Consider the following 17,384-nt stretch of genomic DNA (forward strand, 5'->3'; position numbering starts at 1 on the left):
TCCGGTGTTTCAAGATTATAGACTTTACTTAATATTGCGAATTTGCAACACTGCACAACACAGAGTGGCGGACAAGTAGCGGGAATTTCGTTAATTTAAATGAGTGAATGTCACCGTAGGTGCTTTACTAAAGAATGGTTATGAATTCATAAGCAAGGATAAGACTAGTAAATGCTTTCAACAGCATACAATGCTGTATTACTCTAGTTTCAAGACGGCATTGAATGGACTATCTATCAGGGTGCAAAAGGTCTGCGGAGGGACTACTGCCAGAATCCACCAATAGGGCTGCACTGGCTTTCTCTAGAACACGTGCTTTTGTTTACATCCACTTCGTAGTAGAAAAAAATGGACTTTAGTTGATCCTCCAGGCTTCCATCTATCTAAGCAGGCTTTCAGAAATGCGTGCATCAAGCAGCTGAAGAGAAATTAATATTTGTTATACCCTTGTTATTGTTTTATTATTATTGTTTAATTTTTATTATTTTTATTGTATTATTCTTGTTACATATGTGTGCGTGCTTCTCATTTGTTAATTTCTATTTTTCTCGCTGTTGATATCCTGATATAAAATGGATTTGCTCTGTATTCAGGATTTCTCAAATAAATAAATAAATAAATAAATATCTGTAGCCGTGGTAAATAACATTTAAGTACGTACCCCCAAGGGGCGTAGCATTGTGGAACTCCTATACATATAAAATGATGAAACGATTTGTTTTCTTAAGTTGTGGGGATTTATTTCTAAAATAAAATTAGCTATATTATTTGGTGGGATCGAGCCCCATAGGGCCGATATAAGTTACAATAAATACTTCAGCCTAATAGCCAGGGATGCGTATATTGTACTTTAAGAAATCTTAACTCAAGATCAGCAAAGAGCAATTACTATAATGATTGGAGTGATGATAATGCAAGTAAGAAACACACACACATGCAAGGTGTGTGTATGCATATACATATACATACACATACATGTATGTATGTATATATGTGGGGAGCCGGACATTTTTGTTTTTTCTTTAACATTTGTTTTGAATTGTGTCCCACCAGTGACACCAAAGAAACAATTAAAGGAGAAACTGTAAGACACGCACAGTATATATCAGTAACTATCAGTATAATAGTTACTTTAATATAAAAATGCAGGCCGCGTGACCCACCCGTGACAATGGAAAGCCCTATATATAAACACACACACATATGTGTTTGGGTGTGTGCGTGCGTGTATGCTTGTGTGTTATACACACACACTTGCAATGCCTTTCTGGAGTGACACTTTTATTCCCGTGCTTCCAAAGAGTGGCATGTCTTTGTGGCCATAAAAGCGGAGCTTCCTGCACCGCTCGATACAAATACCTCTCTCTTTGGAAGTTTGCCTTTTGCCGGTTTCTTTATGAGGTCTCCTGCCGGAGGAGGAGGAATGCGTCTCCAGGCCTGGAGATTCTCTGGCATCCGCAGGAATAAGTTCCTATTGCGCTCCAGAAGGGAATAGGTATTCTATGCTCGCCAGAGAGCTCACGGCCAAAGTATGTATGCTAATTCATACGCATTGGAAGATGCGAGAGACATACTGCTGTGATTGCATTGACGAAACATATGATAATTAATTAACAATTAAGTATAGGGTGTACCAATGTAATGTGACTTTAGCGAGTCATGGGTGATTTTGTCCGCAGATTAACTGAATATGTTCGTCACTGGGGTGGCCACGTAACTGATGTCATATTTAAAAAGCGAAACGTGTAACTAAACTGCAAATACAGGTCTTTCAATTATGTTAATGTTTTCTCCCTTCCCGCAAATTACTTTCTCCCAAAATTAGTTTGAAAATCGTCACATTCTATTGAAACACCCTGTATTATGAAAATTAATGTAATTTCTAAGTAAATGATGTCAAACAGGAATAAGTTTTTAAAAGTTAAGAAAAGGTTAACAGGAGGAAGAAATCTTGGAAATCTGTGATAAACATTGGAATTCGTCGTTAAAGGGTGAGCATTAGCTTTTCAAAATGTATATTATACTAGCTGATTACACGGCGTTGCACGGGTATTTATTTATCCCAATCTTGTATTAGACAGGAAAATAATGAATTCTAACTATAGTGTAAAATGTAACTAATTTTAATTGTGATCATGAATGTCACCAATTAGCTTAGCGACTCCGAAAACTATGGATTCGACACTAATCTAGGTCATTTGTGGCATTTTACTGTTCACCCCCTCTCACTCCCCATGCCGATAGGTGATGAACTTGGAGTTGAACCGCATTGGGAGTGTCACGAAAACTATGGAATCCATTCGCAACACAGCCTAAATGTTAGCCAACCCGAGAAACACTCTCGTTGTGCGGATTGCATAGAGTCACGAATGTCGCTTTGTGGGGAATTTAATATCGGTGGTTTTCGATTATTTTTACATGTCCCCCCTTCCCACCCTCACCCCTAGGGGTGCCAGGGGTGTCTTACCCCAACAGTATTTCTTTGCAGGTTGCAAGTGATACACGTACTAAGTTTGGTTGAAATCGCTCCAGTCGTTCGAGAGTTATTGCTGAACAAACAAACACACATATACACACATACATACATTTTTATATAGAGGCAGAATATATTATCTTTCATATTATTGGAATGCGCCACCATCAGATAATACCTTGTGTCCTACATACAACAGCTTTAAAAGTGAAGTAACAAAAGCAGGGACAGACAGGGGCGCCGATACCAGGGGGCCCAGGCTCCACTGTCCCGTTTGGGCCTCCAATAATGGGCCCAATGTATAACTTTCAACACGATTTGATATTGTAACAAAATATTATTTGTGTGATGGAAATTTCATAAATTATTTAAGGGGTCTGTGGGAAATGACGCAGGATTCTACTCTGAAATGGTAGTTTTACTCTATCTCAGTATTTCCTTTTCCAAATAAACAACTAGTAATGGAAACGCATGATATATTATGATTATGTGCGAGAATAGAGGAATAAGCGTGGAAATACTGTAGTCATCGCGATCTTGAATGGGTCAATCCATCGAAAAATATTGCCTTCTCTTTTCCACAAAAATGTAAGCTACATTTAACTTCCATCGTCGGTGTCTGTTGTTGATGTATCGGTTACCCAGTGGCGTGACCACAGGGGGGCAGGAGGCATTCCCCTTAACCTTGGACGGAAATAATTTCTACGGAGGAAAACATTGAAGTAAAAAAAAAAACAAGGGTAGCAGAATCTAAGAGTAGCAGGACAAGAGAACACTCAAGATGGTATTAGTTTTCATGTATTTCTTGCATGTTTTCTCCCAGAGGGACAAGGCACCTGCAAGAAGGGCAATTGTCATCCTTGATGTCATTTTCTTTTTACAAATAAAAATACATTTCGTAAAATTTTCTTGCTCGCGTCGCTTGCAATGCATACTTTTCATAATATTTTCTTAATCTTATTAAGTTCAGAGCCGTAGCTAGGAGACGGCGGAGTCGGATCCGGGTGCCGAACAATCTAAATGAAAAAAGTTGTAAACGAGATAATGCAATGTCGCCCTATTAAGTCAGTATCGTTTTTAGTTTTTGCAATATATTGGATCTAAAAGTTTTCTTGCTCGCTTCGCTGGCAATGCCATTGTTTTCTACAATGCATTGTAAATTATCAGAGGGAGAAATTAGAACAAATATGTACATTAGATAGTTGCTGTTAAACAGCTTTGTCATAAATGCAAAAACAATTGTTTGGGAGGAAAATGAACGCGCAATTTAAGAGACAATTTATATCATTTTTGCTGCTGGATTGTTATGAGGTGGTGTATGAATTGATTATGTACAGGGTGGCTCAAAAAGTCACTTAACACCCCCGGTACAAGACCACTGCAGCCCGCAACATGGAAATGGTGATGATCAATCGTTATCAGGCCAAGGAGGAACCACATTGACGCCACCCGTACGATCGGTGGCCATCTTGATGTCCGCCATCTTGAATTCAACTTTAGAATTTTAAATGGGAAGGAGGTGATATGATATATCAAATCAGGCTAGAATTTCACGAGAAATGCAATTGTGAAGGTTTTTTCGACGTATCTTTAACCAGTAAAAAGTTATTACGGATTTCTTCTAACAATTTGCTCCTTTTCGAGGTGTTACAAAAGTGGCTTAAAATTTGTTTAGCGCATCGGTAATGCATCGAGTTCAAAGTGATGTCTAGGGAGAGAAGTTTGCATGCCATTGCACACGATTTTAATCGGATACATCCACCAAGAGCTGTGCATTATGAATGGTTGTCGCGAACAATTTACAGTGTGACGCTTCCATTGAATTAAAAGTCCTTCAGAGTGACAAGGCTAATGTTTATGTTCATAAGGAAGTTCATAAACAGCATATTCGATGCTTTTATCTGATAACCCATTTTCAACAGATCAAAGCTGAATGGTTAGTGCTTGTAAGTTAATGGTGTGGCGTGCTGTGTAGAACACGATTGGTTAGTCAATTTTCCATCAACGGAACCTTAAATGCTTAGGGCTCCTTGGATTTGTTAAATAAACAGGTTTCTTCATCCTTGCTTATGGAAGAAGGTACTTTTTACAGAGTTTTTCAATAGGGAGGAACACCAAAACACTATGGGTACGTTGTGAAGCAGTTTCTGTAAAAAGTTAGTTATCAGATGACAAGGGTCGCAGATTCTGTTTATGAACTTCCTTATGAACATAAACATTAGCCTTGTCACTGTGAAAGACTTTTAATTCAATGGAAGCGTCACACTGTAAATTGTTCGCGACAACCATTCATAATGCGCAGCTCTTCGTGGATGTATCCGATTAAAATCGTGTGCAATGGCATGTGAGCTTCTCTCCCTAGACATCACTTTGAACTCGATGCATTACCGATGCGCTAAACAAATTTTAAGCCACTTTTGTAACACCTCGAAAAGGAGCATATTGTTAGAAGAAATCCGTAATAACTTTTTACTGGTTAAAGATACGTCGAAAAAACCTTCACCATTGCATTTCTCGTGAAATTCTAGCCTGATTTGATATATCATATCACCCCCTTCCCATTTAAAATTCTGAAGTTGAATTCAAGATGGCGAACATCAAGATGGCCGCCGACTGCGCGGCTGGCGTCAATGTGGTTCCTCCTTGGCCTGATAAAGATTGATCATCACCATTTCCATGTTGCGCGCTGCAGTGGCCTTGTACCGGAGGTGTTAAGTGACTTTTTGAGCCACCCCGTAGAATGACATACATATGTGTACTATAGAAATTTGAATACGTACACAATTTAGTGTTAACATGTTGCATTTGTATTTTCTTATTTTTCGTCAATCCATGTTGCATATGTGTAAGACATATGTTGAATATGGAAATTATACAAGTCGCATGGGTTATTCCACGTTAAGACGACCAATTCCAGAAAAGTTTCCAGGTCATAGTTTTCTAATTGGATGAAATTTGGCATGAAGGTTTAACATGTGTGACACAAAAAGAAAACTTGCTCGCCCTCCCCCACCACTCGCAAACGAAAGGAAATATTTTTTTATGCTTAGTTTTGCCCTCCCCCCAAATATCTGAAGAAATTGGCGCCTATCGGGACAGAGCCTCAATACATATGATTAGATTCAGCATACTTGCGTTGAAATTGAAACCAAATTCATGAGCAGATTTCAACCAGGAACGTAGATCTTTTGATTCGTGTGAATGAGTAGTATTGTTTTTATCTGTTTTTATGTGTTAGTTTCTTACATTTTTAGTAGGGATAAATGTAATTCTATACTTGTGCCTATAACAGCAATACAGGTTTAGTCAAATAGAAGGAGCAATTTCAAAATGTTATTTCCAACAAACAATACACGACAGAAACATAATCCGCTTATCATTGGATACATTGGATACATTGGATACATTAAGGCTCAAAGTTTAGTTGTACGACAATTGGATTTATTCGTGCACTAACAAAGACGTTTCTTACTCATTATGGGTCAATTAGGACGCTACAAGAAAAGTCGTTTTGTGCTAAAATTTGCGAAGTGTGAATCCATTGTGCAAGTGCAACGTGAATTCCGTCGTAGATTCAACAAAAAGTCGCCTTGTCATAAGTAAATTTCTTCCTCTATTCAATAATGTGCGGATTAAATTCCTGTTATGTTGGAAATAACATTTTTTAAATCTGCTTCTTCTTTTTGACTAACCCGGTATTACATTATTACCCGGTATTATAATGAGTTTCGCGGATGAAGTAGTAGAGTAGCTATGCGCTGAATAAAGAATTTCTAATGTTAATTTCTAATTAATAGCTGGTAAGCTAGAAATATTTGCATGTCTGAATCGGTGACACGAACAACGTTGTAGCCAATAGTTTTGCCGATAGAGACGTAAAGTTGGAGAAAATTTGAGCCGATGGAAGAGTTTTCTGCACCGTGGAAGTTACTGTTTGAGGAATAACGTATAAGACCAAACAACATGACTGATTGTTGTGCTGTTTCAGTGATATATATGCCTTTGTTGGATACATCGTTGTTCGTATCACCTTTTCTATTCTATACTTGAACAATTGCAAGTTATGTGAGTGGTTGTCCAAATAATAGTCTTGCAATATGTGGTTGGTTGGCCTATTAGCTCCTTCTGTAACTTGGGCACTTGTTTATAAGCTTTTTGGCTTTCTATAACACACACGTAATGTACCCAACTATACGAGTTCCTAATAATAATTTTTATTACAAATATTGACTATCATTTCTCGACTCTCTCCCTCAGAACATTTTCTTCAACTTCGAAAAAGATAGAAATAATGAGTACTACGTAAAGTTAACGGATGAAAACTTTAGAATTTGCATATCAATATTAATATGTGTCTAAACGTTATCTTGTATTACAGATATACAATAATAGATAGTTTTACATTCAATATTCCAAGTCATAAATTATATATTTTTCTTCTTTTCAGAATCTCAAGAACCAAATCATGACGACAAATTTGTGGGTCGAACAGGTACGTTATGAATTGCATGTTTACTAAATTTAACGCAATTTTAATAAATAAAACAAACGGTGGGCTACTGGGTGGCCGTTGAGTGGTTGAATAATATTCAGCCATTTTTAAACAGGAGCGTGTGGTGATTTTTACGTTTTCAGACCTTCATACAAATCGCTGTAACTTCTGTTCTATGATTCCAAATGTAATGATTCAAAAACAATTTTCTTAAAAATTATATGCCCTTTCTCTTTGTTTTAGATCATTTTTGCCTCCAGATTGGTAGTTTCCAAACTATACTACAATAAATCCGATAGATTTGTTTTCATAATTTCTCATCTCTTTGCACAAAATAACCATGATGGGGGCAAAACACCTTAACCATATTTGTCATGTTCACTGTGCGGTGCCGGGTAAGTCCGAAAATTCTTAAACATATGACGTGCCTTGGCCCATTTGTTTTATATAATCTCCCCAAAATTATTTTTTTTTTTAAAAAAAAATCGAAATTTGACGCACTGTATCCCCAAATGGGGGACGAAGGAAAAATCTAAAATTTGCACCACAGTGAGAACTCTTCATACTCAACACAATATTAAAATTTGGTTAAGGTGTTTTTCCGAATTAGAAAAATATTTAAGATTAAATGTACCCCAAAATAGCCCCTTCACAATACTAAATGAAGCACGCGTGGTTCTGGGAAATGAAGAAACTAGAAGGCAAGAGATAACTATAAATACATATGAAACGTAGACTTATTAAAAATGTATAATAAATATGAAACTATGTTTTATACCTATTTAGATACAGGGTGAGGTGCTAAAATCACCGCACGCCACTGATTAATAAAAATGACTGCCAAATACAAACCTAATCCTGAAAACAAATCAATGTCTGTTGTTGAACTCTTGAAAAATGTCGAAATAAGTGGTCAAATTATAAATATTTTAAAAAATGGTGATGCGACACTGTTGGGTCAAAATGGTATGGAATGTCCCTGTTAGAAAACATGAAAAAAGCAGTGATTAGTAGCTATCTTTTGTAGATAAGGTTTTAGCATTATGAAGGTGCAATGTCGGAGATTAGGGAGGGCAGTTGCCCCCCAATTTTTGACAGTTTTTGCCCCTTACCTACCAACAGAAAATAAACTATCTTTTTCCCCTAGATCGCCGTTACTATGCTACTATGCGGGGGAGAAGTGGCAATAAAGTGGGAGGGCAACTGCCCCCTTGCGCCCCTAATCGCAACCACTGCCGTATCTTAAATATAACAAATATTATGAGATAAATACTTTCAAGATTTGACCTCATATTTTTACCGTTGTACATCTATGATATATGATTTTTTTTTAAATTTACATGCAATGTTCTTTTTCGTATAATGTTGTTTTCCATAAAATGAAAACAATTTTGATTGTTAATACCGTCCTTAAAATAATAAAACTACAAAATCATAGGTTTTAAGTGTATCTAAAGCGCTTCTAATTTATACAATAGATAACTATAGTTGTTAAACGTAACTTAATTAATTGAAGGAAACTTTTCTTGCTTGGCACTAACGATTTCCACGTAATCTAATGCCTCGGCCAGCTCTGTGGATATCATCGTTAGACTACTCAAGCGCTACTTGCCACAATCCGAAGTGGAACACTCACATTAGGTGCAAAAATCATGACCCTGTGTCAGTTTTAGCATTTTCAGTCCATCTTTTAAATAAGTGGGGTTAATATCTTTAGAGCCTTCATGTGTTTATATGAAGGCAAGTTTTGTTCACATTTCAGACAAAAGATCAGATGGCATGTCTTTGATTGATTGAGTTGGTGTATTAAGTTCACTTTATGCACATTAAGGCTAATTGGAACTGGGCCTACAGTTTAAAGTGGGATCCGAACCACTATGTGCCTCCACAAGGTATCGAACCTGGAACATCCCATTTTGAACAAGTAATGTTATAATTTTTAATTTTTCAATAGGCTTATTTTTCCTTCTCCCAATTTTGCCGCCCTGAAAATTTACCGCTCTGGGAGGAGGCACGGTTCATCAACCCCCCTTCTCCCCTCCGACGTCAAGATTACTATCTGCGCATGTTAGGAAATTTAAGTTTCGTAGTACTACTGTTTTGTATGTTTGGAGGCAAGTAAATGGATTAAGATTACTAGTCCTACTATTCTAATTATTTTCTAGTCCTGTTTTTGTTACGTGAAACTGTGAGACCTGTGCTCAATGGCAAATTATCGACTCTCTCTCACGATATCTTTTAGCTGCGTTCGTAAGTTCATTGAATATTTATTGTACGTTTCATATGATTAATTCAGTTTGTCCTCACATAGGCTCATGGGGAGTTGATGTCGCTAAAATTAAATTTGTGTGCAGTGGCACGTGAGTTTATCGTTGCGGTACTCACGCCAATGGTTACAATCTTGCATTCATAATTTTTACTGGTCAAAGATAAGTTGAAAAAACCTTCAACACCTTATTTCTTTTGAAATTCTAGCCTAATTTGATATTTTGCATCACTACCTTCCATTTTTGTTGAATTCAATATGGTGGCCAACAATATGGCAGACCTCCTCTTGAAACAGACAACTAGGATACACCCTAGGCCCAACATGTTTCAATAGTTACCAATTGTACCCAGTATAACTCCGTTTCATTTTGTAGGGGATGTTAAGGGACTTTGAATCACTCTCTAGCAATATGCCACGTACAGTCGTACACGTACATACAGTAAAACATGTGAACAGCCCAAGCCTCATACGTGATTTGTATTTAGAGCTAACATTTTTAGTTCAAATTATGGTTGCAATGATATTGCAAGATAGTTCCCGTGATGAACATTTGTCGTATCTCTCCATTGTTGAGAGTTTATCTTTGTTAATCGTGTGTTATCTATTCTCGCTATGATTTCACTGCATAGACAATGTTGGGAGAGCACGAATTTCCTCTTTGCATTGTTTGGAAACGTTAGTGGTGTTCCAGCATTGTCCTCATAAAATGGCGATAGTGGACTGCAGTAGTTCATGAGAAGGTCACCAGAGTTCTCTGCTGCGCTCCGAATATGAAAAGTACGATACCGTCCAGGTAACTTAGCTCAGTATGTGTTGGTACAACGGCGACAAGTTCATTTAAACAACCCATTCATTCCGCTCCCACAATCCACAGTTCGAACACAATAGTTTCAAACGTTTGTGTATTATTTGCGCACTAGTCAAAAACAGTGAAACCTATCAACTTTACGAAATGTGGCAAAATTGATGCCAAACGTTTGTGCACGAATATGCACGTGAAGATTTCGTTGGTGCACAAAAAGAAATCTGAAATAAGTCCTCCCAGATTACGACTTAGTAACGTCGTCGCCTTGTAATCAAGGGGTCCCGGGTTCAATACCGTGTGGAGACACATTGTAGTTCATGCCGTACTTTAAAATACATATCCAGTCCCGATTAGCCTATATATGCATAAAGTGACTTAAAACAAAAATCGAAAGATAGAAAAAAAATAGAAATCTGAAACAATGACACAAATTTTTGGGGTCAACCCCCTAACCTCGATCACCTATTCGAAATGATGGTAAATATTTATTCATTAAATATTTTCATTTTCTTTACGGAAAAATCTATTAAAGTCTTTGAAATTCGTCTAATTTGTAGGGGTGTGCGGGACAGAATTTTTTGTGGTCGGGACGGGAATATTTTTTAATCCCGATATTCGGGAGGGGAAATATTTGCCATTTCCCGACAAAGTCGGAAAATTTTCGGGACAGGAAATGATCGAAATTTCCCGAAGCTCTGAAAATTTCGAATTCTACACGTAATTTTCACATTAAGTGATTGTTTTTGCATTTCTGCAATAAAAATTAACAATTCGCGATAAGTTCCACAAAATTACGTCGAAAATTAACGACTTTTTAAAATGGTCATTCGGTATTTCCCGACTGCTCGGGATCCCGAAAAGTCCCGGGAAGTAATTTCCAGAAGTCGGGATCGGGACGGGAATTTTCTTTCCCGATCCCGGTCCCGAATTTTCTGGATCCCGCACAACCCTACTAATTTGTGAAAGAAAACTTAGAATTTTAGATGTTGGAATTTTCATCGTTGGTTGTGGAGAAATAAAATATCAGTGTTCTTTAATATAGATCCTATTTTAAAACACGCCCACGTCAGATGGCTATAGGTTTACAAGAGCGTCATACAATGTAGCAAGGCATATCTTGACAAGTTGTAGCAGCTAGCCCGAGGGAACGTGATCATAGGCTCGTAGCCTGGAAGGGGAAGATGACGGCCATTGCCCATTCATGACAGCCCTCGTTTAACACATCACAGCTTCGTTCGTTAGCCTGGAGCATCTGCGAAGCACATGAAAAGCAGTCAAGGGCTCTCTTGTAGGCTGAATGGTTCGCGTCACAGGTGGATCTTGACTCGGATGCTGGGGAGATTGAAGAGAGATGGTCAGTGTGCAAAATATGTGCTGCATCATTTCATTCGCTCTCTGATGTGTGATAGCTCCTATCTGAATGATTGTTATATCCAGGGAGCGGATTTATATGTATTAAAAATGTGCTAAATATGTAAATATATATTTAGTTATTTTCACCACAATATGGAGTTAAATATGGACTTAAAGTTGTAAATAATTACCTTTTAGTAATACAAGACACTATATGAGATACATAAATTATAATCTCGGAATTATAACTATTCCCGTGCCTGTCTTGAAAGAGGTATCAGAAGTGAATCCACGTGTGCAACAAAATCGTTGCTTCTGGCGCTGTTTTCGGGCGCGCAACTAGTAGCGAGGGTGGATTTGCTTGAGACCTCATTGTCTATTGTTGACAACAATTGTAAATAAACAGATTCAAGTGTTTCACAATAGCAAAAGTTGGGAGGTGTAAAATTGAAGAAAGAAATAAAAAAAAACATTATTATTCGAATGGGAGAAAACTTGTAATTAACGCAATTGGAGTGTACTGTATATAAAAAGTTGTGAACTTTACAAAGTAACAAGCTGAGATTGTACGTACGTTTTTTCTGTTTAATAAGAAATATACACCCGTGCTAAAATGTTTATGAGAAATTTACTCATAAGTCGGTATTTGGTGTTTTTAAGCGCAATTTTGGTACAGGTATGCTAATCGGGACTGGACCTACAGTTTAAAGTGGGATCCGAACCACTATGTGCTTCCAAAATTTACATATGAGTGCACATTCTTGTAATAACCAACGTTGGCAAAGGTTTCGTACACACAAACAACATTTGCCTCGATAAGCCGTCATCAGAAACATAATTGGCTCTTCGAGTATTCAGTTTTCCGTAACAATTTACATAAAAATTAAAGCTAAATAAAGTATTCAGACCTAGGCAACGTGACGTAACGCTATACCCTAATCATTGCTCACTCACGATTCAATTAACCTAATGTCTATTATTCTCTCGAACCCGGGATCCCTGGCTTTGTAGCGATGGACTAACCACTCCACCACGGAGGCCGGCAACAGCATTGGTTGCAACTTGGAGTTTCAGCCAGTGCCTGCAAACTCGGTGGCTGGCAATGTTAGCAGCAGTCTTGTACAATCAGTCCTGAATAAAAAATATAGCTAAAAAAAAAAAAACTGGAATAGTTAAGAAATTTCAAATTGCTTTTGAATAGTAATGAGGGCAAGAATGTGTATAAAAGCTTATAATTGCATCAAATGTGGTTAACTTTCAGTATGTGAATGAATATGCCTCTATGATGCAGAAAAGTTGTATAATTGTCTTCCCATCCTTCTCTGTGTTTTTACTAAAATTCCCGTCAGTTCTATATCTGCTAAATTAAAGCTAAATGTATTAAAGAAATGCATGAAAAAAGTTTTCAGGATTCTTATTGGGAAACCTGATGGTAAGTGACCTGTAGGAGAGCCAAGACGAAGTTGGAGGGATTGCATTGATATGGACCTAAAGGGAATCGGTAAGGATGGAAAAGACAGGTACTCACAGATGGCTTCTGTTGCTGCAGCCATAAACCTTTGGGTTTAAGACGGCTAGAGAGTTTGGTTAGTTCCATATCTAGACACTAGCGGAAGAACAAATAGCCGATCCACTGGCTGTCTTTACCGTCAATTGACTATTGATTTGTTGAAAAGCCATTTCAATCCCTCCCCAACCCTAGATGGGACTCTGTGTCGACACAAAAAATCAATCGAGTGATGCGCATCCGACGGAGCCACCGTATTGGTTCAATCTGACCACAACTTTTATGTTCGCTCAGATGCATCGAAATGAAATGTAATCCGTGTGTCACTCGTACAAACACAAACCAAATTCGTTAAATATTGTTACAAAATAATATAACAAACAAATCGGAATTAAAATATAATATTTACCACATGTGACTGAAATATTAATTAGATCCTCTATGAGCCTGGTGTAGCTGGAACTCTGTCCTGTTGAAACTTGTTTTCTGTCTGTCGTACAGCCGGCGTGACGCGAGTTCTTCACTAGGACTTAAGGACCGACAGTGGTGTATTCTCCATGTTACTGCGTAGATCAACGTTTTTTCATATATTAATTTTGTACATTTAGCTTATGTATCAGAAATAGTTCATTATATATTATTCAATCTGTTAAAACAAGCTTTTATACCCGAATTTAAGTAGTTGTTGCCGAACTTAATGACAGGTTTATGTACGACACTGATCGTTCTTCACCGCTCCCTTATCTTCTAGTCTCCTCCCCGATTGTGGCTAATCGTGAAGATGAAAATGAGTGACGATATGATGAAACTGATGAAGGGACTTTCGCAAAGAACAACTATACCCATGTCTGGATTCGAACCCGGAACCCACGGTGTCGTAGTGCGCTGTGAAAACCACTCGGTCACAGGGGTTGACTTGCGGTACAGTGTTAAAATAAAATTTGGTATTTAGCTTCGACAATTCGTGTCTCAAATGTTACCCTATCCAGTATCGTACGATATGTTCCTGTCGGTAGGAATTTTTCCATAGATGTCGTAGCATAAGTGTGACTGCAATGTGGCATCCATAACATCAGATCCACTATAACCGAAGTTTGAAAATGTGTATAGCCTTACAACAGCTTCATGCACAAGCAGGCCCGGATCTCTCAATAGGCCTCATAGGCCCTGGCCTAGAGCGGTACTTTGGTAGGGGAGGCACGATTCTTTGTTTCAAATTTATAAAGAATACCTAATTCTCGGATTGCCTCTTTTTTCTCCGGACACACAAATGGAATGACTTAATGCAGTTGTATTGTAAATATAAGTTAACGAAGAATATTTCTTAAGAGAGATAAGCTAGCAGGGCTCGGAACTAGTTTATTAATTTGTTGTTTTAATTACAGACGTTGTTGCTTCCAATGTACAGTATTGTGCTGAGCCGGGTCGGCGATTGCGGCAAGAACGTGGAGCCTGCCCCTTGCTTTTGAAAGACAACACCGGCTTGGCTGCGTTCCAGGAACGCCGTTCCTTGTTACTGAAGCCTTTGTCCGCATATGAAAAGCATGCGATTCGCGTTGAATTGTTGAGAATTAAACTGTCGGCGCAAGCATTATTGAAGGGGTTTCGCATTGTACTATTCTACTGTTAGTTGCTCGAGAATATTATTCAAGAAGTAGGTGGTGTGTCGCGTCTCGCGTGTGTCAGTGTCCGACGTGTGTTTGTTGGGGAAGTTTAAAACGTCATTACGCTCATTATGAGTGATCAAAGAGTAAGACTCGGTGGGTCACAATACAAAAAGAGAAAAGCGGAGAAAGATGAAAAGCAGGAAGCATTTCTGAAGAAGGTTCCGAAAATCAGTTCTTTTTTATACAGAAATGTAATCAGGAAAAAGTGAGGAAAGTGCCGTTGACGAGCCCAGTGTGTGTTCTGTCCTATCATTTAAATGAAGTAAAAATAAAAGTCTTCTCTGAAAAACAAGGTAAATGTTAAAAATGTAATTTATATATTTATGTCACATCGCTTTGTTACATTTTTGTATGTAACTATCATTTAATTAATACTGCATGTTGTTAATAGTAAAAATAGTAATACAGAAAAATAATGATTTTTCCTCAATCTTGATTGATTGATTGATTTAGTTTATTTTACTTCGCGTTTTGTGCCTCTTGGCTAATTTGCGAAGATGGGGATGAGTGATGAAATGATGAAGTTGATGAATAGACATTCACAAACAACCAAGCCCGAGCGAGATTCGAACCCGGGATCTTGGTTTTCAATCTTGATAAACGGTATTTAGGGCGGTAGAGATTGTTTGGCGTAGCGACGGCAAAGAGCTAAATCCGGTCACAAGAGATTATTCACGTGCTATAGAATGAAGGTTACTCACATATAGTAACACAAATACAACATTGTGAGATAATCCAGTATCGTTAAAATTTAATTAATGAATCCAATGCAAGCCTCTTATATTTATAATTAACTAGCTGATTAGCCGGCGTTGCCCGGGTATTTATTTATCCCAATCTTCTATTAGACATTAAAATAATGAATTCTAACTAAAGTGTAAAATGGAACTAATTTTATTTACAGGTATTTAAAAGTATAAGTACAGAATACAAATTATAAAGTAAAATCTTTTAAAAATTCACTATAATATTAATTTATCTCAAAACTTGATTATGAACAACATTTATAGTTCCACCTCCAGGAGCAAGTTCAAATAAATTGAACGGCATTGGGAGTGTCACTATTCATTTTAGCAACCCCGAAAGCTATGGATTCCACACTAATATTGGTCGTTTTCGATTATTTTTACATGTCACCCCCTTCCCACAACACCACTAGGGGTTCCAGGGGTATCTTACTCCCCCCCCCAGAATTTATTTTCAGATTGCATGTGATACGTGTAACAAGTTTTTTTGAAATTGCTCCAGGCGTTCGAGAGTTATGCCGGAACAAACATTTTTATATACAAATATATATAATATAGAGATTTTTAATTGTTGTTATAGAAAGATTGTTATCTGGCTAAAAAGAATACATAGGATATTTCTCTTTTGTGCATTTTAAATATCCATGTGTCTGAGGTGGGGTGGTTATCAGAGCACGCTACGACCAGGAATACCGTTTTCGAATCCTGGTCTTAGCATGATTGTTTTTTTTATGAGTGTCCGTTCGTTAATTGTATCACATGGTAACTCCTCCTCCTGTAGCCAAACTATTATAACCACTCCGCCACAAAGGTCGACTAATCTCACAAGATCAAACAGGAACAAACGAATAAGGAGTGAAATTATTTTTCATACAAGCATTGTTTGCTGCGAAGTCCATTGACTTCCTGAAATACAATACCTAGCCAATTGACCAAGTTACTCATATAATAAGTGGAAACACAGCCATCAGGTTAGACTTCTTGTAATTTTCAGTGTTCTCCTCTTCAACCGTAACATATGTATTTTCTCGTTCCTCCCGCGTCTGTATGACAGATTACGATTCCACAGAGACGTATTTAATATGCCATTGCCCAATTTTCCACTGCATATGTTCAGTCTAAATCGGTCCTAGAGAGAGCACAGCAGTTTAGGATCGTTGAGTGTTGCATTCTTAACAAAGTTTGTATTGTGCCTGGTCCATGGAGATGAAACCGATTATGAATTCAAATCCATGAATGAAAGAGTACCATGTTACCTTCCATAATTTACCTGCTATATGCATTACTTAAACTACTATTCGACATATCTTCGGTATGCCCCATAATCAATAGCCAGCCACGTATTTTGAATATTTCACTTCGTTAACCTGCGAGAATTATAATTTTTTTGTATAAGTGTGTTCGAGAAAAAATATACCAATAAAGAATTTAAATAACTCAACAATCGTCAAATAACGTTTATTTGGAAGAGAAAACCATATCATTTTTTTAAACCAAAGAACAAGAAAAAAATTTCACCTTAGTAGATCTCAATGTGTGCTCCTTTCGTGGCGCGACAAACATCAAGGCGGTACTCAACCTCCATCCAAATGTTCTTCAACATTTGATGAGCGACGGAGCCACATGCATCGATAATTCTTTCACGGAGATCATGGAGGTCTTGCACAGGTGTTTGGTAAATCATAGTCTTCACATAACCCCAAGGGAAAAAGTCCAAAGGAGACACGTCTGGTGACCGTGGTGGCCATTTAATGGGTCCACCCCTCAAAATCCAATTACCAGCGAAATTGTTATTAAGGAAGTTAGTAACACAAGGCCCATCCTGCTGAAACATGTACCCATGAGGTATACGAGGTACAGCATACTGTTGCAACATTTGCAGGTAACTTGCACCTGTAACTGTAGCTTCCTCAAAGAAAGAGGGCCCAATTACGGAATCTCATGTCAAACCACACCACACATTCTAACTTTGGACTGTCGCGTTGATGTTGAATAACTGCATGGGGATTCTGCTCATCCCATATTCTACAGCTATGCCTATGCACTTTTCCGGAAATGTGGAATGTAGCCTC

The 17,384-nt window shown here is 37.7% G+C and overlaps 1 protein-coding gene across 4 annotated transcripts in view; it reads left to right on the forward strand.

The window, feature by feature from the left end:
• nAChRalpha4 (nicotinic acetylcholine receptor alpha4) overlaps nt 1-17,384 on the forward strand; it is a 747,771-nt gene that overhangs the window by 215,123 nt on the left and 515,264 nt on the right. For all 4 annotated transcript variants that reach the window (XM_083136915.1, XM_083136916.1, XM_083136918.1 and 1 more), the window contains exon 2: nt 6,921-6,965. In XM_083136915.1, coding sequence (XP_082993041.1) covers nt 6,921-6,965 — 45 coding nt within the window. The remainder of the gene's footprint in view (nt 1-6,920; nt 6,966-17,384) is intronic.

This window comes from Lepisma saccharinum, chromosome 15, assembly GCF_977018435.1.
Source record: "Lepisma saccharinum chromosome 15, izLepSacc3.1, whole genome shotgun sequence".
Classification (NCBI taxonomy): Eukaryota; Metazoa; Arthropoda; class Insecta; order Zygentoma; family Lepismatidae; genus Lepisma; species Lepisma saccharinum.